Raw genomic sequence first — 26,394 nt, forward strand, 5'->3', positions numbered from 1 at the left:
GTCGGAAGCCTCGACTTCAAGAGTGATGGTCTTCCCAGTCAACGTCTTCACGAAAATCTGCATGGTGCTCTGCAATAAAAGTCCACGTTATATAGAAGATTATCTTTCGAATATCACGAAAAGATTAACTTAAATCAGTTCAATTCCTATTATTTACAACATGAGGGCACGGATAAAGTCACATTGTAGATATCAACATACCTAAAAGGTAAACCGCGTTTACCTTCGCGGGCAAGAAACCGCATAAAATTTCATGTTATACAGAAATTTACATTTCGAATGTCACGAAAGAATTAACTTAAATTATTAATTTATCTAATTATTTACGACACGAGGGCACGGATAAAAATGAAATTGCAGATACCAACATACCTAAAGGAAGGTAAACCGCGTTTACCTTCGCGGGCAAGAAGTCGTATAAAATTTTATATTAATAGCCATAGGCGGAGCAAGTTGTCGACGAGCTCAAAGCTGCATATGTGACGCAGTAAAATCAATGACCGCCATTTTGACTGTCCATGTTGCTCGGATGGCGTTCGACGCCATTTCGATGTACGGAGATAAAGGAACAATAGGGCCGATATTTTGGATTGGTCTGAAGGTTTTCCGCGCGTTTCCTACATTTTTCCTCGCGCTGCCGCGGGAACGATCCGACTTCTCGACTAAATTTCGGAATAATTCGGAAAACTAATGACGAAATATGCTCCGATCGCCGTAACACCGCGGTCAATTTCCGCCTAGCAACAGACTCGGAAAAATCGATACTGCGCGCACCCGGAGAAATCGCTCGTCTGTGCCAAAACCGCGACTTGTTGGGCTATTACAATGTAACTACGACTAAATGAGTCGTACGACAAATTTCCCAAGCGTGTTGACTGGTTGCAGAATAGAAAAATTCTCGAGTCATTCGAAACTTTCTATTTTGCCAATCAGCACGCCTGAAAAATGTATCGATCAACTAATTGAATAGCTCGTAAAGGTCTTAACCTTCTAGAAATTGTCTATTTTGCAGCCAGTCGACATGCTTGAACAATTTGTCGCACGACAAACGTAATACTAGCCTTAAACGTAGCGTACAAATTTCACGATTATCATCATTATTATTACCCATCCTTACACGCGCAAACAAGTTTTTGGCCGAAAATTCGCGATCAGATATTTTTGTTAATAAGTCTGACGGGCATACCTTTTGTTTGAAAGCCTCTCGTTGCCTGTATTTTACGTAGAACGACTTGAGGAACTGTCGTGGGAACAAGTACGCTTCTCTGGTCGAACTCACAAGTACTAAACCAGGGAGTGACGCGAGCTCACTTTATATACATCGTGCCCAATTGACGTTGCGCATGACTCAGCCGTTCAGCTCCCGTTGTCCGATTGGCTCAAGTAGCGTCGACGACGCCCGCCGATTGGCCCGTCGGAGCGCGTCACTGGGCCGATGTAGCACTATGACTAACCTGTATCGACACAAAGAACGAGGGAACACTCTGGAAGATCGTTCTGCATCGTTCTATATGTATGCATACAGAGCGTCGCAAAGTTAATCGCCCTGTCTCGCGAGAGGTGATAAATTTCCTCGCGAACGAATACCACGTACTTGAAAGAGGCGTGTATCTCGGGACTGGGTTGTGTCCCAAGGGTCGACAATTTTCTGCCACTTATGATAATATAGAAGAAGATAGAGAGTCGACTAACTTCTGGTTAACTGTCAACCAGAGGTTAATTAATTCTCCGTCTCTTTTGCGATACTATATAAAGGAAGATAAGGTCGACTAACTGGTGGCTAACAGTCGACCAGAGAATGAAAACTCGGGCCTGAGCGAGTCGACATCCCGACCTGCGATTATGATGAAACCTTGTCAATAACCCAGAAAACACTTTGCGCGCAAACATTATGACGACGCACTTTGATAGAATTTTGCGTGCGTTGTCGAGCCATTTTTGTACGTGAGTCGACAGATATTTGCGCGCAAAATTATACGTTAATACATGAGCCAGCCACTTGTGTGCAAAAGCACAGACTAAACATACTTTACGGACAAAACTCTGGCAAATCTCATAGAAATTTGCACGCATAAGACGAGCAAAATTTGCGCGCAAAAATTGTTATCTTGGATGCTAAGTGTGTCAACAGATTGACGACAGAATCTGTGACGCTCCCCGACGAGAAATGGCTCGTAGATCTACGTCGAAATAGTATCCAAATCGACGTCGATCGAGGAAGCTGAATCTGACGGCAGGTCGACGACGAAAGCCGAGCAAGGGAGATGCGGCGATTTATTTTACGACTCCCTGTATGCGTATACGTCTGTCCCCTTTTAGCGGATACCGTTATAATTTCACCCGAACCTCGGCATTGGGAAACGATTCTCACGTTTATTTATCCGCAACGATATTTCTCCTCTCAATATCGTTAATGAGACGCTAATTGCACGAGATGATGCAATTCTTAAATATTGCGCAAGCTGATTATGCAAAAAAAAGTCCTTGGGTGAGAAATTATTTAGCGCTGACTATAAGTTACTTCTCTCAACAATTCCACAAGAGTGGTTTCGATGAATGTTCATGCTATTTGAGTGCGTTTTCGTTATCAGTGGAGGGGAGAGTATTTTTGAGTCTTAATCCTATAAATCGGACGCACGTTGGTCACGAGGCCGCGAAAGCATGTCGCAAAATTGGATTCGCAGAACTGCCGAGTCATAAGCGCAAGTCGCAGTTCTAACGATTGCAACTGACGCAATATCGCGCACGAAAATAAGATACCACGTTAATCGATCGTACGCGTGCGTATTGTTCTTTTCGGAGGGCGACCTTGTTGCTTATCTTCAAATTTACAAAGTGCGCCTCGAGCGATCTTCCTCCTTTCTCGCGAAAATATTTACTGAAACTGTCGTAGGACGATCAGCGGAAAACTTAGATAAAATCATGTTCAAATACTTCAAGTTCGAAAAATAACTGATAAACCATGGGTACGTTGGCCTTTACCTGTGAACAAAACACTGTTGAAAAGGAAAGGAGCAATATCAAGGGAAACCAGCATGTTAATTCTCACAATTAGAAATATCATAAGCCCGCAGTTTCACCGTACACATGTTCGTTTTATTCAATGATCATTCAAAAATATAGAACAGAAAATCTACAAAAGTCGGAAGAAATTCGCTTAAATGAAGGAAAAGTGCCTGAAAGTTGAAATGTTTAGGTTTCAACTCGACTGGCGTCGATTAAGAATCTGCAAATGAAACTAAATGATTTTAGTGATCGTGTTAAAGAAAGAAGAAAAAACGTTAACACGTGCACATACTCCGCATCGGGGCATCAAGCATCATCCAAGTTGTCGAGTTATAAATATTCTTCGTCGCTATTTTCTGCGTGAGTCACGTACGTGACAATAGCATACATCATAAATGGTTGTCACTTTGTGCAGAAGTGAGAAAGAGAAAAGATATATTTCCTACACGTACTGACTACACACACAACATACACACGAAATCTCAATATAATCTATTGCCTACCCTTAACTTCAAACTTAGAAATGTTCGTCGTCTACTACCACTGGTTCGTTCAGATTCCTCCTGTTCTTACTGACCGCCTAACCGAGACAAATCGGAACTTGTCCGAAATTCAATGAACGCGTCCGTCAGTCTCGTAGATACAAATCTAATATCAGAACTAATCGTATCACGTTTCTTCAAGAAAATTAGATCAAGTCAATCGAAGCTTTGTCTAACATAGCGCTATTCATTTTGTGACACGTTTATTACATGATGTTCGAATACATCGTGGGAGAAAAAAAAAATAATCATTGTCATGAAAAAAAAACAATTCGCGATAGAGACGTGGAGACAAAGAGCGCTCGCTATTGTAGCTCGACAAACGCGTCTCATATCTTCCTACAATCTTTCATCATTTCTCAGATTACGCATACCCTTACAATCGTGACAAATGTCAACCGTTCCATGGCTTTGTCCTTATTCGAAGATATTTCTCCTCCTAAACAAGCAGCAACTGACACGGCGGGGAAAAAAACTGCTTCTCTTATGCTAGATAAGTTAATAGGTAATTCGTATATCGCGGTACGAATCTTTTGGTAGATCTTCTACTTGGAGTCTGTCTCCATTTTGATCTCCTCCGCCTTCTTGTCCTTCTTCGAAGCCTCACTGTCCGTGCCCTCTCCGTTGCTGTTGTCGCGTCTTCGCTTTCGGGCGAATCGACCCTTGAATTTCGGCGGCGGCAGTTGTTCCATACCTAGGACTTTGTGAATCTGACGGAACGCCACTAGTCGCAACGCATGTTGCGCGGACGCGGTAATATCTTCCCTCTGTTGAGACGTCATGTTTCCTATCGCGTCAACTGGCTCCTTCTCGCACGGATCGGATAATCCTGAGATTAAGACATTTATGACTCAACATTGATTGCCGCGCATTATCTTCGAATCGATACTACACAGCTGTACAATTTGGATCAGATTGCCATATCATCTGCGCGCATAGCGGAATGTGCGATCATGATAAACGAGAACAAAATACTTGTACACGAAATCAAAAATCACCTCCGCAATACGCTCAGTCTCGTCATCTTGTTTCATCATTTGAAGGTAGAAAACTGATAAAAATATCGTAACGTGATAGCAAGTGAGGGCTGGAAAGCTTACCTGGACTACCCGGTAGCAATATTCCTCCAGCTACGCATTCTAGAAGTCTTCTGAGGGCTTCACCGGGACTAAGAGGGCCTCCCGCAGTGCTAATCACCTTCTCAGTCAACAGTTCCAATGCCTGTACGCAGTGAAAAGCGAGTTATTGAGAATCGGAAAATGGTGAGAGAGCGCGCGCTAACGAGAGATGTGCACGCTCGTACACTTACCCAAGGATTTAACGGACCCCATGTTGGCACACGATTGCACAGGTCACGCATTATACGGATAACCATAACGCAGCTCTGCAGCGAGGTGGCTCTAGCCTGTTGAACAGGATTGACATTTGAAAAAGGACGATTTTAATATACACAACAGATGCACTGGCTCCCTTCTGGAGACGGCCTAAACTACCCTTCGACTTTGCTTTGTGTGGGCTTTAGCTATCCTCCCAGCCTCGTGCCTAATGCCCCTAATAGTATTAGCCCATATCAATATTACCGGGTGTTTATCGATCACTCTTTCCTAGACGTTAGTACCCTGTCGTAATAATTAAAAAAAAAGCCAGAGCTCATAGATCTCAAGGAAACTGTGCATACGTATAATACATCTGAAAAGCAACTTAGGACTCGACTCTAAATCTACAGAAACACCCGGTACACTTATGACGCGCTACTGTGTGTTTGTGCTTGTCTGTCTCTTTTAATCTCCAAAGCTGTGCAGTTAACGCACATAAATTGTCATAATACAAAAATGGAACGAAATACATAATCTCACAAAAGCTGTACTGTTTGTCGATTTGCTTTCAAGTTAAGACAGACCTAGAACAGACGCAGCCTAGGCTACAACGCATTAAGGACGATCCAGAATAATGAATTTATGCTTGTGGCACCGTAAAGCAATCGAGCGATCTGCATTAGTAAAGAAAATAAAGAAAATTTCACATTCATTCTAGGGAGAACAAATGAACTGTAACTCGAATTTGCGAACGGCCTTCGGCAGAACGGTTGCTATTATTCTGGATGTTGAAGATTTCAAAGCCAAGCAGATGTAAATGCATCTAGCAGCATTTGCGCGTGACTGTCGAGATACACATTTACATGTTGCTTACTTGCAGAGGATTTCTTGCCTGATAATATATCTGATCGCATGTTCGATGTGCGATTAGCTTACTCTCCCACGTACGGACGATGCCACTGTTACCCATGTGTGTCGCAACTATTTCGGACCAATTCTTCAAATCATATTTAAGTGATAAACGGCAGTCCGAAACGCAAACGTAAAATCCAAGACTCGACGAGGAGAATACAGTGGGCAAAGCCGACTGGTTCGTGTGCGTTTGAAAATTCAGCGGATATGGAAACGGACGAACATCGAACGTGATCAAATAAGCAATTCAGACAGAATCGTGTCGACGACGGGTCGGTTAATGATAAAAAATAAAACCGTGTCACAAGGCTGGAAGTCTCTAAGATTGCTTTCTTCTCTTTTTCTTTCTTTCTTTTTCTGGAGGGGGTCTGTTTTGTTTTGACTCGATAGATTGTCTTAAGAGAGAGAGAGAGAGAGAAAGGACAACTTGCACGCGTCTCGCGTTTCTTCGTCAGGAGAAAATAAAAGAAAATACTTTGTTACATAGCGCCAAACGAGAACGTGGCACCGACAATTCGAGTTTCTTGAACTGAGAGTTGTTGGATTCAAACCTGAAACCACTTGGCATGCCTGAGTGCAGCTAAAGCCTCCAAACACTTAGCCTTGGGAAGTACATCTGGTGGGTCTGGTTTCGTCACGGTGGGGGCCGCGGGCGTTGTTTGCAGTTGAGCAGCTTCCTGCTGCTGCTGTCCAGCATTATCTGAGATTCCAACAAAGAAAGCACAACACGCTTAGACAACACTTAGAGTGTTTGATCATGCCCAGAGATTTTAGGTATTCCCTCGCTCTATTAATATTTCGTTTCAACTTAAGCACCTTTAAATTGTGGGCCATACCCGTGATAAATACCAACGTGAAAAAAGAAATATACATAAGCCTGATCGAATGTAGTACGTTTTGCAATGCACCGAGTTCATGCACCCCCGTGGAAACGTTCTTTCTCAGATCGTTCTCTCTGCCGCTCAAGAACGCTCGACGATTCCTATCAGCATCGGTAGTCTCACCTCTATCCGCTTAAAAGGTAGGTAGCACCGATGCCGATAGAACGGTCGGTTAAGATTCAGAGGTACGTAGTGCACATCGCAGAATGCGCGTACAGCATTCGATAACAGTCAGAGGGATTTTCTGTCTTTTTTTATGCATGATCAAAAAGTCCATAGTTTTAAGATTGCCTCAGCGTTGTTTCCTCCTATCGCAAGCGTGTCCACGTTCAATGAAATCTCTCGTTGGTATCGTTCGTCGATGGAGAGAGACTCTAGCTCGAATATTCATTCTCGAGAGAAAGTTACATTACAAATCGCTACTGTAAATGAAATAACGCGCGACAATGGAGACTGCTTTCTAACCGCGTATCGGATTTACGCTCTCCTTTCTGTCAAATTTGTCTCAATAACGTTCGAGTATCGTTTTTGCGACGTACTCTTACGGTCGGAAATTATTTCTACAAAGAGGACTCGGTCGTGGACACACTAAGACACGCAGCTATATCGAAGAGGAAATTAACTTTATGTTAGAGCGTTATGTACACTGGCAACCGGCGAATCGTCCTTGGCTGCCCCGCATCGTCCTGGTGCTTAAAAAAACTTACAGAAAATCTTCCGGGCCATGAAAAGAACAAACTAAATGTACAAATCGCAGAGTAGATCGAGAAAACGGCATGAAAATAAAAAAGAGGTGCATAATTCCGGCAGAAAAACCCCGCATCGCCTTCGTAGTTATCCTTTTCTTGGCCACCGTAAAAATGCGAAACAATGAAATCACCTGCTGCCGGGATCGCCTTGGGAGTCTCGCGCATCAAGGGACTGGTAAGGGTCACGCTGACGGTGACGGTACCGCCTGAGACTGTCAGAGCCGCGGATTCCGGATGCTTCCCGACGTTGTAGGTCTCCTCAGGAGCTACGTTCTTTAATTCACCGGGCAAAATCTCCGCGACCTTATTGAGCAATGTCCTACAAAAACGAGCAGACTTGTATGTTATGTACGCGCGATTGCCGGTTTACCGCAAGGGAATCATCCGAAATACCTGGTAGGTTTTTCTGCGCACAAGACAACGAGACAAACGTGATTGTCTCCGGATAGCAACAGTCCTTTGGCCAAGTTTCCAACGCGCATAACGCCACGCAGTATCCTAGAATCTTCTTTCTCCTTCTGAAACGAGAATAGATTCCCGTCGCTACCATCCTCCTTTTGTGGCGTCATCGCTTTCTTCTTGTCGGCCTCGTCCTTCTTCAACGCGTCGGCGTTCGCCTGCGGGGCACTGGCCGGAACCGTTGCTGCCGCAGTAGCGTTGGCACTGGCAGGAGTGCTCTTTTTGCCTGCGAGTAACGCATCCGTGTAATCCATGTAATCCACAAAAGTTTGCGAAAGACGCAAGTTCGAAAAGTACTCACCAGCCTCAGCCAAGGCATCCGACACGAACTTCAATGCCTTCTCCGTGTGGGAAACTATTTTCTGGACCGCCAACAGTTCTTGTTCCTTGGGATAGATAGTCGTGTGGTGAGCCAATACATGTTTATCGTCCGACGAGTCCGGCCGTCTTTGCGGTCCCGGGAACATCATTATGGGCGGCGGTCCTTGGAACGGACGCGGAATCGGCGGAGCGCCCGGCCCACGTCCGTATCGTCGGTACCACTCGTAATATTCACACTCCTCCTCGTAGCGGCGCCTCTCCTCCCAGTATATCATCTCCTCGTCCATCATGGGTCCCATAGGGCCCAACTGATTGATCTCCTCCCGGCGACGTAGATACTCGTCGCGCATCTGCTGCCTACGCAGCTTCTCCTCCAACATTTTGCGCTGCTTAAGACTCGGTTTCATGTCCACGACCAAATCGGGGTTGACCTTCTTCTTGTAGGCGAATCTGTGACGGCGACCCTTCATATGCATGTCTTTGGCATTGGGATCATTGAACCGACACTCGCACAGTTTACAATTGAAGCTTATAATCTTCCCGTCCTCGGACTTGTTCTCCTCGATGTACTCCTGGCCGACCGGCTGAATGTCTTTCTCATCGACCGCGGCCTCCTCCACGGCTTCTTCGGTAGCCGGTTCCTCCTGCTTAACTTCTGCAGTTTGATTCTGGTTCACCGTGCCCAAGTTGCCAGCTGAAACATTCGCAGAAATACAAATGCTTTATAAATCTTAGAAAACGTTCGCGAAATATCGCTGACTTTTGGTAAGACTCTTGTAACGGGAAGAAACGCGAGGATTTACTCACAGGCGACGAAGTTGATCTTAGGCGTAGCTGTAACCGTCGGCTTCTTGGTAGCCGCAGCTTTCGCGGCTGCTGCTGGCTTTGGATTCAGGACAGTCGGATCCGCGCTCGGTATAGGCTTGCCAAGCTTGGTGTGCAACTTGACAACCTTCTGATGTTTAGCACCCCTTATGTGAGCGGCGTAAGCATCGTTTCCGGTACAAGTGACATCACACAGTTCGCATCGAAGACTGTTGCCCGCTCCACGCGCTGGCGGCTGCTGCGGTACCTTCAGGGAGGCCTCCTTCTTCTTGTGCTTCTGCCCCTCGAGATGCTCACGGTAGGTCTGTGGCCCGGCGCAGCTGATCTTACAGACATCGCAATAGTGCAGTTGCTGAGGCTTAGGAGGCTGCTTGGGCCGCATTGCCTTCATCCCTCCACCGCCGGCGCCGAATCCCTTCCGTCCGTAGCCCTGCCAACCTCCAGTCTTCTGGTTAGTGGAATTGCTGTTTGCACTCTGTTGGGCTACATACATAGTCGCAGCGCTATATAGCGCTGCGTCGTAGCCGGAATACGTTGTGTTCGCCGTTTCTAAGGGAAATGAAATTGAAACCTCAAACTTTGGAGGGGCCCAAAATCATTTGTACTTTTGCGCGGCACAAAATTTTTCTTTTCTTTTTACTATTATACTCATTTCACAAGATGCATCGAGAGACGAACCACAATGACGAAACACCGACGGGGAAATTGGACGTACTCGAGAACGCGCTCCGTACTTGGGAGCGGACGAAAAGAAATTTCTGACTACTGCTAAATCCTCGAGCCGTTGCTCACAGTCGAGAATGCTAGCAGAGCTCTGCGAGATTTTTGCCTCTGGCTCATTTTCTTTTGTTCATACGCGTATCGTGAGAGGATCAATTTCATGTTATTAGTTTCTACGTCACAGTTAGTGGTCAAGAGAGGACCGAAGATACTTAAACTTAAGAGTGTACAAGCGGTGAGCACACTTACTATTTGTCGCGGTCGACGGAGTGGCGGCGGGCGTAGCCGGAGCCGTGTATCCCGACGAGTAAGTGGCGCTCTGCGTAGGATTCGACTGCTGATAAGCTGTGCTGGAGGCTTGATAGGTCTTAGCCTGCCCGGTAGTAGTGGCTTGTCTAGCGGTGCCTGTGTAGGCGCTGGTCGTGCTGTAAGCGGGTTTCGTAGCCTGGTAGTGAGTCTCAGTGGTGGTGTACGTGGCTGCGGCGGCCGCCGGTTGCTGGTAATAAGTCTTGGTCGCGTCGTACGTGGCCGCCGGTGCAGCTCGTCCGTAGCCGTAGTCGTAGGTCTGAGCTACGGTGCCAGCATTTGCAGCTGCAAGGAGAAACATACGGTGACACGACTGCCGTTGTAACGTCTGTTCTTTGTAGCTCAATTAACTGCACTAGTCCGGAGTCTACAGGGCTGTTTTCGCGAAAAGATCAAAATGACCTTTTGCTACGATTGGTCAAATCTGAAATTTCATTGAAGAAAATTTCAATGTGACGCTATGAAATTTCAGATTTGACGATCAGAGCATAAGGTCATTTTAATCTGGATCTAGGCAGTATTTATTGACCATGTCTGGCAAGTTTGATACAGTTGTTAGTCGCAACGTTTCGACCACAATTTTTGGCCCTTATCAAGCGATCTAAAAATTACATCTATGTTTGTACAAGAGTTTTACAATCAGTAGTGTGATGGAACTAATCGAGAGTGAGAATTGGTGATTTAACAAAAAAACAAAATATGAAGACATGAAATAAAATGTTATAAATGTCAAGTTTGCACCTGGTGTTGCATTTTCGTATTCAATGTTAGGTTTAGACGAAGCGTATGGCGTATTAAAATTAGAACTTACAATGATGTGCGGTTAGTCAGTGTGTGTAAGAGAGAGCCTAGGAGTTGGTTTCTCGAGACTCCGAGCATGACTAAGAGATTCCGAGACGTTTTGGAAGGTTGAGAGAGTTGAAAGTAGGGGAAAGTCAAGATGTAATAAATAAATAAGTAACAGGTCAAGAGTGAAAAATAGCTAAGGAATTAAATATAGTTTTAAGTTGGAGAAATGTGGTCATATTTAGAGTTTAAATTTTCTGTGCCACACTACTTTCCGTCAATAGTTTCCACCTAGAAAATACTACTCTTATCAAACTTGCCAGACATGGTCAATAAATACTGCCTATTTTTAATTACTTCTGGCGACTTATAAGAATGTTCCAAAATATTAATCTGGATCATTTTGATCTTCTCGCGAAAGCAGCCCAGGTCTGTTCTCTACAGCTTTACAGCTTTTCTCTCTGTAGAAAGAAAAGGAGGAACTCTGAACCGGTCAGCTCGGTTAATGCGTCTTCACCAACATCGTTTAACTTTGATCTTAAGCTAGCGGCATAGGATGCTCTTTTGCTTGCGTGCACCTTTGCTGGCTAGTGAGAGCCAATCAGGATTCCAAGTGATAGGTCGGACGAGTTAAGATTGCATCCTGATTGGCTCTCACCAGCCAGTAAAGGCATAGTATAGCCGTAGTACAACTAGTAGGTCCACTCAGTCATTTGCTCCGTTTTGCTTCGATCCCTTTTGCGCCTCCGACATTGTTCTGGGCAGACCAATGAGAGAAAATGTATCAAAGCTACACTACCGCACATACAACTACAGTACGTGCACACACATACGCCGCTGGATTGCTGCGTAAAGTAATGGCGGAATACCGCGTGATTGGGGCCGCCAGAGAGTGGACCTATGATATGGCAAAGGTGCTCGCAAGTAAACCAGCAAGCAAAAAAAGCATCGTGTGCCACTGGCTTCAGCTTAATTCATCCTTTTGTCTCCTTAAGGCCTGCGTCCACAGTGCTAGAACTTGGCCCAAGTGGACGCAGGCTTTCAGGAAGAGACGCAGGATGATTCAGGTTCATTTTTACCAACACAGATTAATTCAAGTCGCTGCTTAACCAAGTTTTTATCTTTTTCCAATTATCGAAACCAGAAAAAGACAAAAGGCAAGTTAAACCGAGATCAAAGTTATCCTGCATTGGTAGAAATGGGCATTGGACCAAGATCGAAGTTAAGCGCCGTCAATGAAAACCAGAGTAAAAAGAACAGACCCCTCCCCTCTCTCTCTCCCTCTTCTTCTGGTGTGGAGGAAGAGAGGCGAGTTTTAAAAACTATTGTTGGTCCTTGATAATGGCTCCCGGCCCATACCACTGGGCCGACACAGCCACGACGAACTAATAGACATTGCAGAATTACAGACGATTAATTGGTAATATTATACAATGCACTCGCGCGGGATGACGCAACCCCGCAGGATAAAAAAATCTTTCTTCTAGGTTAGAAGATATGCCGTTCATTCAACGTCGCAAGTGCAACTTTTCTAAAAACTAGTACAATTTAGTTACGAAGAATAGGACCTACTGTATCGCCTAAAACGAATGTAACTCAGGTATAAGTTTAGATATTCTTGCGTGGTTTCTTTCTCTCTCAAACAAAAAAACTCCAGTTAGCTATTCAGCCCATCGAAAACTGGAAGGACATGGAAGCTTGCGGAAAGAACTTGGCGCGAGTGCAGCGAGTGGAGCTGCACTCGCACCTGAGTCAGCATTTTCGTTTCTCCACGATAGCCACGAGCGTGCTCGCTCGTCCAGATCACGGAAAGAAAGAAATGATTCAGGCCCGCGAGCGTGTTCGCGTCTACGATTCGAATCTAGCCACGTCCCTCTCCCCCAGGACGATCGATCGGCGAGCGTGGCTCTCGGCGCCGAACTCACCTGCGTAAGTCGTCCCGGTCGCGGCGGCTGCGGCAGCCGCTTGATAGGTCTCGTAGCCGGTCGCAGCGGCGGCGGCGGGTCGCTGGGTGTACGTGGCAGCAGTCGCCGCCGGCGTTACCGCGTATCCCGGCTGGCCGGCCTGATATGCGGCGCTGGTCGCCCTGTTTTGCGAGAAACGGTAAGAGAGAATGATGACGGCCGACACGCGGCGTCCCGACGGGGCGCGCGGTCGCCCGCGCGAGGAGTCGCGACGGCGACGCGGACGCCGCCGGAGAGGGTCCGCCGGCGAGGCGAGGCTTTTCCTGCCCGCGGGAAGACGCTCGACGGAGACGCCAGATCGCTCGGCGGCCGAGAGTAATGGCCGCCGAGCCGGCAGGGCCCCCCTCAGGCGGCGTGCCGTCGTCGGAAGCGCGGCCGGTTCCTCGTCCGCCGCCGCGGACGCCGCGCGTCCGCGAGTCCTCGCGCGGATTAGCGCCAGGCGCCTAACGGTAATGATAATGCAAGCGATTTCGTACCCATACTGCGTCCCGCCGTGGGTAAATCCGAAATAATTGTTCTGAGCCATCCTTCCTCGCGGAGAGAACCTCGGAAAGAAGGACAATGGAGGAAGTGTCGTAGGGCGGTGCCACGAGCGCTCACGGCGGAACGCGGCGGCGGCGGCGGCGGCGGCGGCGCTGGCGCGCGCGGCGCCGATTGGCCGGCCGGGCGGCGAGCGTGGCGCCCTCGGTGGCCATTTCCGCGAGAGCCGCCGGCCGGCAACGGCGCGCGCGGCCCCCGAAATGCATTACGCTTCCGCGCGAGACGCCCGCGCCCGCGCGGAACGCGCGCCTTCTTGTCGCCGCGCTCACGCACCCTGCCTGCTGCCCGCCGACGCCGCGCGAGAGACGGACACGAACGGGGGAGTGATGCGAGAGAAAGAAAGCGAGACAGAGAGGAAATGAAGTAAGAGACAGAGAGAGCGGCAGCGCGGGGAGAAACGACCGGGCCGGACGGAGCGTATGCGGCCCTTAATCGAGCCTGACAAAACTTACTGCGTGTCTCTCGGCTATTCGCCGGGCCGCCGGGGCTAGGTGGAGCGTGGATAGCGGTGGAGAGATCTCGCCGCCCGGAGAAATAATCTCGCGGCTGGTGGTCGCGCGCGCGTGTCCGCGTCACGTCGCGTCGCGTCGTCGCGCGACGGCGCGGCGCGTCGGACGCACGTACGCGGGGCGTGTGCGCGGGGAGAAGGGCTCGAGCTCTCGCCGCCGGTGGGAGAACGTGCGTGCGTTCGTACGTTCGTTCGTGCGTGCGTACGTGGCGTGCGCGGGCTGCCGCTTCGTCGGCGCGCTCGCCTCGCTCGCCGTGCCCGTGTAGCGTGGAGCCCAGGCGATATGGGAGAATCGCGAGAATCGTTCGCGCACGCGCGTAATTGGGGGAGGAGCGCGGGCGCCATCTGGCGGGCGCCGCCGACGTCCTCGTCCGCGAGGGAAATCGCGACGTTATCGACGACTTCGCGTGCGCGGTATCAGCTCTGCTCCTGAGACACGCGAGATATTCCACGCCCTGGCACGTTGAAGCGAAACTGTAATTGGTATCGCGGCCTCAGTTAATCTGCATCGGTCACGCACGTTGCTACTCGCCCGCGTGTGCTGTGCGCGAGATTACATGAGAGCCGACTTTTAGTGAGTACGCCTCGCGAATATCCGCCGGCGCTTCCAATTCCACCGTCCGCGAGTACCAGTTGGTAATTGTCAGTTGTAATGTCGAGCTCTTGACTCGCCACTTTCCGCACTTCGCCGGGAGATCTCGCGGTGCGAATGAAGATGGGTCCGACGGTCTTCGCCTTATTATTGCACCTGTCGTCGGTTGCGTCGAGGAATATCGTGCTGATTCTTACCGACGATCAGGATTCCGTTTTGGATGGCATGGTAGCGTCTGTTTCCTCCAAATTAATTTGAAACAAGAGAAATAAGATAGAGACCTTGTTCTAATATGTCGACGAATCTATTATAGAAACGCAGGAAATTGTGAAATAAGATTTCAGTTATTTTTGACGAAAAACGTTACTTCGGATGTTCGTTCTCGTCCTGATTTTATTTATTATTTTAGACGCCGATGACAAACACTCTGAATCTCATAGGACGTCGGGGCGCGACATTTACAAATTGCGTGAGTTGGCTTTTGTTTTCGCGACAGAGACTCTGTCAACAGATTGTCGGCGGAAACTGAGCGGGTTCAATTGTGTGAGCAGATTTTGTTGCATTTCTGGCGACACGTCGAACACATCAGTTCCTGTATGCAATCTGCGGTCTTTCTGCCCTAAAAATTTGTAGCGGGCATTTGACGAAATCTGCTCTGGCCGCGTTTATTCCAAGATGGCAGATTTCGCCATCTTGGAATAAACGCGGAAATTATTCTTTTCATTAAATGTTCGTACTCTGAATTCGCCGTTCAGTTTGCAGCCTCGCCGGTCTGCTGCCCCAATCGCGCGAGCATCCTGACCGGACTATACCAGCACAATCATCTGACGGTGAACAATTCCGTCGCCGGTAATTGTAGTAGCCCGCAGTGGCAAGACGAACACGAGGTGTTGACATACGCCACCCTTTTGAAATACGTCGTCGGATACACGACGTTTTACGCGGGGAAATATCTGAACCAGGTAGACATTTCCTCGGCGGCCGCTCGAGTCGACCCCGAGGACAATTTATTCCCGCCACCTTGTACGAGTAGACACGATTCCGTTTGAATTTTACGGAAGGACTTAATTTATTTCGAATTTTCGGAATCTTAGGGCCTATCCAGAGACAAATTTGCGTAATAGGCGCGTAAGCATATGCGTAGAGAAATTGATTGGTCTATTTCCTTATGCACGCACTCATGACCCAATCAGATTTCTTACGCGTACATATGTTTGTGCGCTAAGCAAGTTTTAACGTTCAGGAAAGTAGCGTAAAAGTTAGATAAAAAAATTTTTGAAAGTCGCTCTCCCGCGATTACCATTTGCGAAATTCATCTGTTCTTTTCTGCGAATACCACTTTTAAAATAAATGCGCATGCGACAGTACGGAACCAAGGAGGCCGGCGGCCCGGCTTATGTGCCAGAAGGATGGGACTGGTGGGCCGGTCTTGTAGGAAACTCGAGGTATTACGATTATTCGTTATCCATAAACGGTACCGAGAGAAAGTACGGCAACAGCCCGAGCGATTACCTTACCGACGTGATCGTGAGTATCCCGAAAAACGCTCGACCCGCTCGACATACAACCGAGGGCAAAAACCTTATTTGGTTCGGATACAGCGAGTAAAACTTGCATCAATTCTTTCTTCTACTTTCTCCGTTTCTTCGAACAGTCTCCTAAAGAGCCGCTTCGTCTCGAGTCTATTTTTAAATAATTTATTAAAAAAAAATCAATCGAATCGAACACCGTTTTTGCCCTTTATTGTACACGGGAATTTCAAACTTTTCATCTCTTATTACAATCATTTCCCCTGGTAAAATGTACCTTAGAAAAGCTTAAAATTTTACTTTAGAAAAATAAGAAATATGAAAAGTAAATGTGGACACTTTAAACTTTTATTTGAGGTAAACTTAAAACTTACTTTATGAATTTAAAGGAGAACTTTATGACTTGTGAAAAGTATGTGATGTAATTTATAATACCGCGCGCGGTTACGAGAAAGTGCTAAGCCGCGCGGCCCTCTGGCGGGACCTTCGACAGGCTTGGCTATTAAAAAAATTACTTCAAATGTCCAGAATTACTCAAAATTTTCTTAAGTAAACTTGTAGCTTCCTTAAGTAAACCCTTAGATTTGAAAGATTACTTTTAAAAACTTCAATTTCATTTAAAGTAAATTTTTCCAAGGGAATTGAGCTCGCGCCACGTAGAATTTGCTCGAAAAAAAAGTAAGTAAAAGAGTTAGCCATGTATATATTTCAGAATAATCTGGCAGTAGATTTCATCAAAGCGTATTCCGGTAACAAACCCTTCCTCATGGTGTTAGCACCGCCAGCTCCTCATGCGCCATTTACACCCGCCAACAGACACGACGGGAGATACAACGGCACGAAGGCGAAAAGAACTCGGAACTTTAATGTGCCCGTGGACAAGGTTATATAATGATTGAATGCTGCACGGATTCCCTAAGTTTCCCCCATTTTAGGCTGTATAATTGATGCCGAGAATCAGAACGGAATTCTACTTAGGCTCTTGTCGCCGTTTGATACACGGAAAATTTAAATCTAAAATCAGCACACACCAGTATAGATACCATATAATACTGAAGCCCGTTTTCATCAACGTCGCCTACTTTAATTTCAGCTTAATTCATTCTTTTTAGGCCCGGTTTCACCAAACGTCGCTTTAATTTTAATCTTAGTTTATTCGCGTTTGTCTCTTTCTAAAGTATAATAGTTGAAAAGAGACAAAGAACGAATTAAGCTAAGCTTAAAGTTAAACAACGTTGGAAAAACCGGACCTTAGCTCTTTCTAGGGCCACAGTTAGAAAGAGACGAAGGATGAATTAAGCCGAGTTTTAAGCTAAGGTTCAAGTTAAGCGACATCGATGAAACCGGGGATCTAAGACACAAAATTATGAGTAGAATTCTATCCCGAAATCTCTGACGTAAATGTAAGTCGTCTCAAGTAGACTTTATTTCTTAAAAAAATAGGACAAACATTGGTTAGTTAGGCAAGGTCCGAACCCTTTGCCGGACAGTCTATTGCCGAAATTAGACGAGATGTACAGGAGAAGGTGGGAAACTTTGTTGGCAGTAGACGAACTTGTTAAGAACGTGCACGACTTATTGAAGGAGCGGAATCTCTTGAACGACACGTACTTTATTTACACCTCCGACAATGGATTTCACATTGGTAGGTGATTTACGACAACGGGTCCGATAATATTGAAACATTAGACACAAACGCGGAACCGCACGGAACGTTAGGGAACAAAGAACGTTGGATTCGCCAAAAAATTTTGTTAAGTCGCTTAGACATTGAAGGATTCTTTAGAAAATTAAAATAATTCAACACTGAATAACAAGGTTGAGAAGTAACTCGTTACTTGTAATGAAGCTACAGTTACAATTACTGTTTTATTTTGTAACTCTAACTTAACTCGTTACTTTCTCTCCGTCTGTAACTGTAACTTAATTCAGTTACATTTTTTTTATAACTAGTAACTACTTTAATAATTACATTAATAGTTACTTTATATATTTTTTAAACCTCCACAGATCGCATTAAGCTTCGCATAAGCGCATAAACGGCTTCATCGACACTTAATAATTTAAATGCAGATTTGGTATTTTTAACTAATAAGAATATTCTTAAATATCGCCAGCAGTAATTAACAACATCAGTGTTTCCTTGACCGTATAATAATACAGAAAATTTTCCGTATTATTAAAATTGCCAGAAACGGTCAAGAAAACACTGATGTTGTTGATATTTTTATTTTTACTGCAAGTAAATAACTGCAAAGTAACGATGCGTTACTTTTTTAGTAACTGTAACTAGTTACATTTTTAGCGAAAAAAAAACTGTAACTGTAATTAGATACTTTTATAAAGTAGCTTTCCCTGCTGAATAATTTCGTTAAATAAACTGTTTATTGAATCGTCGCAATGGCCACTATCGTATCCGTAATGAGGTTTCGCACTTTGATCGTGTTCTTAATCGATGATACCGTCTTAAATTTTCACTACTATTTTGAAGACTCGATATGTAATATATTTTTTTTAATTTAAACGCGCTCGTCTTGCACCGCGCTTGTACCGATAAATAGAGGATAGTCCCCTATTATGAGATAGGATCCTAATAAGAGATCATGTGTTGGTTCCATTATGAACTTATTGCTCTTGGAGTGAAATCTGTAGAATAAAAAATTCATTGTTAAACTGTGTGATAGTTGCCAAAAATTTGTGATTTTGGATGTTGAAAACCTGCTATCTCATATTAGAATCCTGTCTCACAATCGGGATTCTCTAATATTAAAAATATGGCTGTTGTCTACATGTTTTTGTGCCTTAATTCGACAGGACAGTTCAGCATGCCGAGGGATAAGCGTCAGCCTTATGAAACGGATATACGAGTCCCATTACTGATATCCGGTCCAGGAATTAAGCCGTCTACGATTTCCGCGCCGGTCAGCAGCGTGGATATCTTCGCCACGCTTGTACACATAGCCGATTTGAAGTTTCCGTCGGACGGTACAACATTGCTCTCCGCTAGTCATGATTTGCTGAGAGACCGCACCGTCTTGATAGAATACAGAGGCGAGAAGTCCAATAAGCCGGCGTCGTCCGGTTGTCCGAGCGACAGGGATTTAAACGTCACGGCAAGTCTCCCGAGTATTTTTTTAATTCGCCCCTGTCAATTGCCACGTTAAGTTGCGTCGTATTTTTTTTCAGCTGTGCGAGAAGGAGATGGCGTGCAAGTGTCAGGACGCCGCGAACAACACGTTCAGTTGCATCCGTCGCGTCTCGCCGCATTTCAACAACATCTACTGCATCTTCGAGGACAATCAGGTACCGGCCGCGTTTCTCCTAACACTCGACAGTGTTACCGAATTTTTATTCGCGCGCTACCGAATTTTTATTATCTTCCTCAGCAATTCGTCGAGGCTTACGACATGAACGTTGACGAGTACCAAATGACGAATATCGGGTATACCATGAGTGAAGAAGAGAGATACAGATTCAGGAAACATCTCAAGAAAATGTCGGTGTGTCAGAAAGCGGATTGCATTTTAACAGGATCGGGAAGTGATTTTGAGTAATGTACATTTATTATTCCCTACCTAACTTTTTTTATAAATATTATCATAAGCGTGTGTTATGAAATGTAACAAAGTATCTTAAGTCAACCTACATATCCCGTTAAGAGAAATGACGTTGTCCATCTATATATTTATGTGAATTTATTTCTGCTTTCGACTACATTGTTTTATCTCGTGCACGTAATTTCTTTCGTGCATCGTAATATCGTAATATCAGAAAGTTAGCTTTTTGAATTCAAAATTACAAATAGTTTACCTTACAAATTCTTTTTCCCGAAAAGTATGAAATTAAATCGGATTTAGTCCTTATCTTTATAAAAAATAATTCTGACGATTTCTCGAGCGCATTTCAACGCAGCCTAAACGAATGTTGAATGACGCAACCTTTTAAGCCTGCTTCCGCCTCTAAATTTCCCCCTCCCGAGGTGTTGACATATAATTAAGAATCACCCTGTCTAGTGTCCGTTCTAGATCGGAAGTAAGAGAGCGCCGAAAGTTGTCTTATTTCGAATTATTGCATTTATGGAAATCGCCGTCGGAGAATATGCCGCGAATCTGGATATAAGAATAACTCGCCTTGCGCTCGGGAGGGAGGGGCGCGCCCCCCGCGACGGAACTGTTTTCTAAGCAAATATTTTTATTAAAGCCCCGCGGAGAGAGTCTCGAATATCTGAATAGCAATGGCGATATTCGCGGAGGAAAAGATGGGGGAGGGGAAGAGAAGGCGGAGGTGGAAAAAAGCCGAGCGCCGAAGACAGAACGCGGAGGCTATATCGGACGTGTACATATTTATATTGCTAAAACGTTTCTGGTTCCTCCGAGGATTTGCCGCGACGCGCGCGAAACAACGATCCCCGACTACTCGATAGCTTGCTCGCGCTATTATTTCACGTGTAAGCGATATAAGCCATTTCGAATCGCGCGCGACACAGGTGTACGTGGAGAAGCGATACCGAGATATATGCGATTTATATGGAAACGGATCAACAATTAAAGGATCACACTGGTGATATGTAGAGAACGTTAAGTGCAATTGTCAATGCTTTTATTTTTATTATATGCAGGGTAAAGTAGGATTCTTTTGTTGTCGGTGGAAGGAAAATTTGGATTGAAAAGTTTTTAAAGACAAAAAGCCCTTTTCTACTTTGAAATCCGATTTAATTTCATACTTTTCGGGAAAAAGAATTTGTAAGGTAAACTATTTGTAATTTTGAATTGAAAATTAAAAGTCTCTCCCTGCCTTGAAAATTTTTTATCTGATTTTGTCAACTTTGTGAGTCAAATCGCCTCACCTTATTCTATATAAATTATATGTACTTATTAATTTATTTTTTTTCTTTAATTTTTATCACATATAGACTAAGGTGAGGCTCTTTCGACCCAGTGGAAGAAAAATTTAGATAAAAATTTTTTTAAACAAAAAGCCGTCTTTCCTACTTTGAAAATTGAAAGCCTCTCCCTGTTCTGAAAATTTCCTATCTGATTTTATCAACTGACGATGAGTTTAATAAGGCATCGCCTTACTATATGAATTATAATCTGTTTTCTTTTCTCATGTATTATTTCTTGTATATGTACAGCTATATGCTGTACACAAAAAAATGGAACCATGTATCTCTCGGTGCGTATGCGACCGAGGAATAGTTAGATGCCGGCGCACGCACGAATATTCTTCAAAGTGCGACGAGGCTGGTGTGTGCCGGCGCACAAAGCGTCCTGGATTCGCCCCTTTCGGTGTCAAGGAGCGTGAGAGACGCTCTTTCACGTAACGTGAATGAACGTCAAAATGTTTGTAGACCACGGCGGTAGCCACGGGCCCGTGGGCCCGTTTAATCGTTTACACAGATGGCATTACGACGAATCTATCGGCCGCGTGCGCGAAGATCGTCTTTGAGATTATTCGTTAGCGGAGTTGCGGCCCGTTCTCGGCGACAAAGCCGAAAGAAGGAGAAAACCCGGGTCTTATTCCGCAAGATTTGCATCTCCGCCCGTTTCACCCGTGGAAAATGGACGAAAATGGGCCGCAGGGGGGGGGGGGGGGGTTCGATTTTTGTGTGAAATACGGATGAGAGGGATTTGATGAACGACCGTGCGATTAAGAAATCTGAATTTCCGAAAAATCTGTAGTTAGCGAGTCCGCGATGTGAGTTTCCTTCGATCGTGTTTCTTTGGCCGGTATTCATAGTAAATCTTATATTCAAGACAGTCTTAAAGATCATCTTTGGATACGCCATAGCCAACGAAATGTTCCATACAGCAGCTGTGGATAAATTCAAGACGATGTTGAATATAAGATCCGACTATGAATACCGGCCTTTCTCTCGCAGATCATTTCTTAAACAATTGTACACGTTAATCGTTCGAGAAATCGAGATCCAGGAAGACTAGATGTTTCTCCTGTTTACAACCGTCCCTTCAATTTCTTCCCGGATTTCTGCGAATCGATATTTCATTGATACTATATAGCAGCTCAATTCGATGCAGTGTGCGATCTACATGTAACCGAGTTGTATTTTCCTGACAGGAAGGCACAACGCGGGCCAAGCGATACTATTGTACAGGGATTTTGGCGGATCATTCGATCCTCGATCGATCGCTCGATTGGGCGTTTAGTGATCTTCGTTACATCGCCGCTGAAACGTGTAAGAGTCGGCTTGCGGACGAGACCTTTCATTCTGTGTTTATTGATCGTTGGAGCGAACGATCGCCTCCTTGTTGGCAAGGATCAATGGCTTTCGTTGCCTTTCTAGCCGTAGATCCAGGCTTTACTTTCGTCCCCCTTTCTCCCTCTATCCGGGGGTTCTAGCAGATACTTATGCCAAGTTGCACTTATATTGCAGGGAGAATTACAAAAGGGATCGATCTGTCTTGAAAAGATCGCCGGACGATGGTATATGGGTCTTTTAAAAAGAGATTTACATATATATCAAACACATCCATACATTTCATATAAATTTTACTGTATAAAGGACATCGTGACGCTTTAGTTTTCGAGAAAAGGCGTTTTTCAATTGCAATCTTCCTATATTCGCCGTGGATCAGTCGTTTCTCGAAATTTGATAAAATTCCAATCTCACGATTATTACCTAATAATAGCATCATGTAATTACAATATTGTATAATAATCGTAATATTATGCAATGTTAAAACGATTTGGCGATCGACGTCGTTATCGCGACGACACTGGCAGCTGGCGACGTACCTCGGCCTCGGTTCTCTTGAGATTGAAAATTCGTTCGTCGGACGCATTAAAAACTAAGCAATTTACAATCTCGCTGCTTCCCGGTGATCTGTCTTCAAATGGCGTCCCTTGTTATTCGATAATTAGCCGTTCCCTCTTTCGGTGTAACCCCGGCGCGAAGCGGAGCGTATCCTCTGATTTTCCTTTGGCCTGACTCCTCTCTGCGACCTCCACTTCGCGTTCGGCAACGCGGAAAATGCGAATTTACTGTAAATTAGTGAATTGGAAAATAACGGAGTGGAAGCGCTTCTTTTCTGACGGGGAGGCCTCGCGACGACGGTCGCGTTGAACGCGTAACAAGATCCGCGACCATAAATCATAATTGCTAAAACGGGGACATTGTCAGGGCCTATCTTGAACAAACGGGCAGGAATATTGAAAACTTCCATCTAAAATCTTTAACAACGTCAGTGTTTTCTTGACTATATCTGGCATTTTTAATAATACAGAAAATCCATCGCGAAAAACATTACCTCAGCCAGGGCGTGAACCTGGACTTCTCTACACTCCAGGCGGGTGTCCTCACCAATTCGACCACTATTATAAAAAATGCCAGACATGGTCAACGAAACACTGGCGTTGTTAATTACTGCCGGCGACATTGAAGAATATTCTTATAAAATTCTTAACTTGGGATAATGTAAATCTAGTCTTCTCTAAAAGAGGAAGGTGTGGAAAACAGATAATCGTGAAAAGTGAGAAAATTTCATTGAGTTTAATATTTATCAATGAAATTTTTCACTTTCCACGAGTTCACGCTACAGAAAAAGATTCGTGATTGAGTATAAAAAATATCAAGTGTCAAAGTAGTTGTGCAAAATAATACTACTTTAATTTATTTTCGCTATAAAAGTAGTACTGTGTTGCGTCACGCCAACTGGTCGCGAGTTTGTACTTATTGCAAAATTTAATTCTTTTATCATACTTGATAGAAAGGTAAAATATTTCGCGCAAAGAAACTTGGCGTTGAGTATTTGTCATGACACTTTTCCAATTCTTTGATTCTTTCATTATTACCGCCGTGTCTCTTGATTAGAAAACTGTGGCACAGTGATGGACTGGCTGCGGCACTTTTCTTAAAATGAGTTTAGAAACATGCATTTAGATTGAGTTACGTTCCAAAATCTTCATCTCCGAGAAATATTTTACTCGATGGCCATTCCGACACCATTTTGAGCGTGTCCGATCTTTTTAAAAATGAAAAAGATTAGTCCCTAATCTCATTTTAAAAAAGAGTCGCGACCACTCCGCCCGTCACTGTGCAGTAATGTACAAGAATAGAAACGAGTTCCTCTTCCTAAGCTACAAACAGTACAATTTTTAAGACAATATTAATGCAGTACGATTGTTAATTGTACTTTCTTTCCAATTACTGTTTGCTGTTTTCCACATTCTTCACTTTAGTGTAGATTATGTTATCCGTCCCGTAGTTGAAAAACTTCTGAACCGCTTTTCTCGGGGAAACGGTGTGCGCCGGAGTCGAAGGCAGCTGGATTCCACATTACAACGTGGCTATTCGTGCGCGGCGCGTTAAACGGCGGCATTGATTCCGCCATCGGCTAATTATAGCCTTACCTAATTTTCCGCGCGCGCGATACCAAAGAGCGCGGCGCGCGGAGGGGTCGAGGGGGGTGGGGGCGGGCGATAAGCGGGCAGAGGGGAGAGTTAGGGCGCGTCTTTAATTACTGATCCATCTCTGCATAAATGCGCCGCGGCGCGCGATGAAACTCGCATTACCGGTGCGCCGGCTTATATGAACTACAGTAGTCTAATCAAACATGGAGCTATTAACCGGGTCAACATTTCGAGTTTGGGGTACTTAGTGCCAAAGACTTCGCGGTACCCTATGTCAATGACGGCCGCGCACGCACACGCGTACGCGCGCACTCGACGCCGCCGATGCCGCGCGCACACGCACACGTACGCCCGCGCGCGTATACCGTCGTCGAGTACCAACGAGTAGCAAAGCGGCCGTGTCGGGGCGGCCTTAAATAAATATCTAATGTGCCCAACCCCGAGCTGAAGCCCCCTCCTGCGGTCGGTCCCCGCCAATATTGTTTTAGGCACGGCGGGGCACGGCAGACCGAGTTTTGTAACTTGAGAAACGAGCGCGAGACTCGTGCGTGCAGCGAGCGGCGCGAGGAGCCCAAGGTGTTTCCAAGATCTCGTCGAGTGCTTAAGCCCGCGGATGCTACTGCTACTGCACCCGGTGTACCGTCCCGAGAGAAAGGTATCGGGACCCCGCGATAAGCTGGAGGGTGTATTGGAATCGCCTGCATTGCGCGAGATAAGCTCCGGAGGCAGCGGACGGGGAGAAGTGGGTTTCCCTCGGAATTGGTCGCAAGTGGTATACCTGCGATAATAGACGAAAGTCCTCTATTACGAGATAGGGTTCTAATATGAGAAAGTAGGTTTTCAACGGTCCAATTCAATCACAAATCTTTTTCCGCAACGATTACACGATCTAACAATCAATTTTCCACTAAACCGACTTCACTCCAAGGGTATTATAAAAAATCAGGGTTGGGAAAGCTACTTGATAGAAGCATTTAGTTACAGTTACAGTTTCTCCACTAAAAATGTAACTAGTTACAAGTTACCAATTGTGAAAAGTAACGCGTTAGTCCCAGTCTACAATAGAGATTTAAGCCCTAAGCCTTAAGAAATTGACTAATCACAGTCGCGCATTCTTCTCATACTTGACCGTGATTGGCCAATTTCTTAAAGCTTAGGGCTTAAATCATCTATTGTAGACTGGGACTTACAGTTACAGTTACTCGACAAGTAACGAGTCGTTACTTTACAATTAACTTTTTTACAATAAAAATAAAAATATCACATCTGCACTTGAATTGTACAGTGTTGATGAAGGCGTTTCTGCGCAAAGGCTTCGTGCGATCTGTGGAGGTTCAAAATATGTATAAAGTAACTATTAAAATGTATCTGAGTTAAGTTACAGTTACAGATGGTGAGAAGGTAACGGAGTTAAGTTACAGTTACCGAAAAAGAAGTAACTGTAACTTCGTTACAAGTAACTACTTGCCAACCTGGTAAAAAAATTCATGGTGGAACCAACAGACGATGTCTATATTAATTTAGCGGCAAACCCCGCTATCTCATATTGGGACCCTATCGCATAACAGGGTCCTAATATGAGATCTCCATGTATAATTCGTTTTAATCATTTAGCTGTAAACGTATTTGCGATAATATCTATATCTCGTTTCTGCTGAAACGTGGGAATTGCTTAAAATACAGCACAACGCGTTTGAATCGCTGGAGAACAAGTTCTCGCGCCGCCCGTTGTTTCCGCGGCGAGGATCGATCCGCAAAGCGGAACGTTACCTAAAGAATTATCGGGGAGGCGGGGATTAAAGTTTCCGAGGAAAATCAGCTCGGATACGGTCAAGAGATCTGTAAATAAAAATACCGGAGAGCACACCCGGGATATCCCGCGTGCGCGCGTAATCGTATGCGCTTTCTCCACCCCGGTTTCTCTCACACTCCAGAGCTCTCTTCGCCTCCCGTGGCTCGCAGCTGCCGCTACTTCCGCGGCCGCCCGTTTGCCGCGGAAAAGTGCCACTTTGTTTGCGGAAAGTGCCTTTTTTCCCGAGGAAAATCACGCGGACGTAATGCGCGTAAT

At 45.3% G+C, this 26,394-nt stretch overlaps 4 protein-coding genes across 5 annotated transcripts in view; 1 reads left to right on the forward strand and 3 right to left on the reverse strand.

Annotated features, from left to right (window-relative positions):
- The window catches only part of LOC105561692 (ubiquitin-like), a 3,939-nt gene extending 2,621 nt beyond the window's left edge, over window positions 1-1,318 (reverse strand). The window contains exons 1-2 of the mRNA XM_012011894.1: window positions 1,187-1,318; window positions 44-69 (exon numbers count right to left, since the gene is read on the reverse strand). Coding sequence (XP_011867284.1) covers window positions 44-63 — 20 coding nt within the window. The 5' untranslated portion in view covers window positions 64-69; window positions 1,187-1,318. The remainder of the gene's footprint in view (window positions 1-43; window positions 70-1,186) is intronic.
- LOC105561691 lies at window positions 76-1,180 on the reverse strand. Its single transcript, XM_012011893.1, has 2 exons — window positions 988-1,180; window positions 76-662 (listed from the first exon to the last, which is right to left on the reverse strand). The coding sequence occupies exons 1-2, from the start codon at window positions 1,109-1,111 to the stop codon at window positions 466-468; spliced, it is 321 nt and encodes a 106-aa protein (XP_011867283.1). The 5' UTR covers window positions 1,112-1,180; the 3' UTR covers window positions 76-465.
- Window positions 1,319-3,074: 1,756 nt separating the features above from the next.
- LOC105561693 (zinc finger RNA-binding protein) lies at window positions 3,075-13,378 on the reverse strand. Of its 2 annotated transcripts, none has more exons than XM_012011895.1 (11): window positions 13,264-13,378; window positions 12,749-12,909; window positions 9,981-10,322; window positions 8,994-9,560; window positions 8,167-8,880; window positions 7,800-8,091; window positions 7,538-7,725; window positions 6,328-6,476; window positions 4,858-4,953; window positions 4,649-4,769; window positions 3,075-4,377 (listed from the first exon to the last, which is right to left on the reverse strand). In XM_012011895.1, the coding sequence occupies exons 1-11, from the start codon at window positions 13,311-13,313 to the stop codon at window positions 4,094-4,096; spliced, it is 2,964 nt and encodes a 987-aa protein (XP_011867285.1). In that variant the 5' UTR covers window positions 13,314-13,378; the 3' UTR covers window positions 3,075-4,093. The 2 variants fall into 2 exon arrangements, with proteins under 2 accessions (XP_011867285.1, XP_011867287.1); XM_012011897.1 differs by having other exon boundaries at window positions 8,994-9,449; window positions 13,264-13,377.
- A 595-nt stretch (window positions 13,379-13,973) lies between these two features.
- Window positions 13,974-26,394, forward strand: part of LOC105561695 (N-acetylglucosamine-6-sulfatase-like) — a 36,748-nt gene continuing 24,327 nt past the window's right edge. The window contains exons 1-9 of the mRNA XM_012011899.1: window positions 13,974-14,655; window positions 14,837-14,896; window positions 15,183-15,389; window positions 15,793-15,954; window positions 16,669-16,839; window positions 17,400-17,601; window positions 18,771-19,069; window positions 19,143-19,259; window positions 19,343-19,506. Of these exons, the coding sequence (XP_011867289.1) occupies window positions 14,545-14,655; window positions 14,837-14,896; window positions 15,183-15,389; window positions 15,793-15,954; window positions 16,669-16,839; window positions 17,400-17,601; window positions 18,771-19,069; window positions 19,143-19,259; window positions 19,343-19,506 (1,493 nt within the window). The 5' untranslated portion in view covers window positions 13,974-14,544. The remainder of the gene's footprint in view (window positions 14,656-14,836; window positions 14,897-15,182; window positions 15,390-15,792; window positions 15,955-16,668; window positions 16,840-17,399; window positions 17,602-18,770; window positions 19,070-19,142; window positions 19,260-19,342; window positions 19,507-26,394) is intronic.

The sequence above is a fragment of the Vollenhovia emeryi genome, unplaced genomic scaffold (genome assembly GCF_000949405.1).
Source record: "Vollenhovia emeryi isolate VEMERY1.0 unplaced genomic scaffold, V.emery_V1.0 DF939203.1, whole genome shotgun sequence".
Lineage (NCBI taxonomy): Eukaryota > Metazoa > Arthropoda > Insecta > Hymenoptera > Formicidae > Vollenhovia > Vollenhovia emeryi.

Excerpts from the sequence above, each read along its gene's own strand:
- LOC105561691 (XM_012011893.1), bottom strand. The coding sequence starts at position 1,111 with ATGGGTAATAATAATGATGATAATCGTGAAATTTGTACGCTACGTTTA. Across the intron at positions 663-987 it reads AAATAGACAATTTCTAGAAG|TCGAGAAGTCGGATCGTTCC; the intron begins GTTAAGACCTTT and ends TCCGAAATTTAG.
- LOC105561693 (XM_012011895.1), bottom strand. The coding sequence starts at position 13,313 with ATGGCTCAGAACAATTATTTCGGATTTACCCACGGCGGGACGCAGTAT. Across the intron at positions 4,954-6,327 it reads GGCATGCCAAGTGGTTTCAG|GCTAGAGCCACCTCGCTGCA; the intron begins GTTTGAATCCAA and ends CCTGTTCAACAG. Across the intron at positions 4,378-4,648 it reads ATTGCTACCGGGTAGTCCAG|GATTATCCGATCCGTGCGAG; the intron begins GTAAGCTTTCCA and ends TCTTAATCTCAG.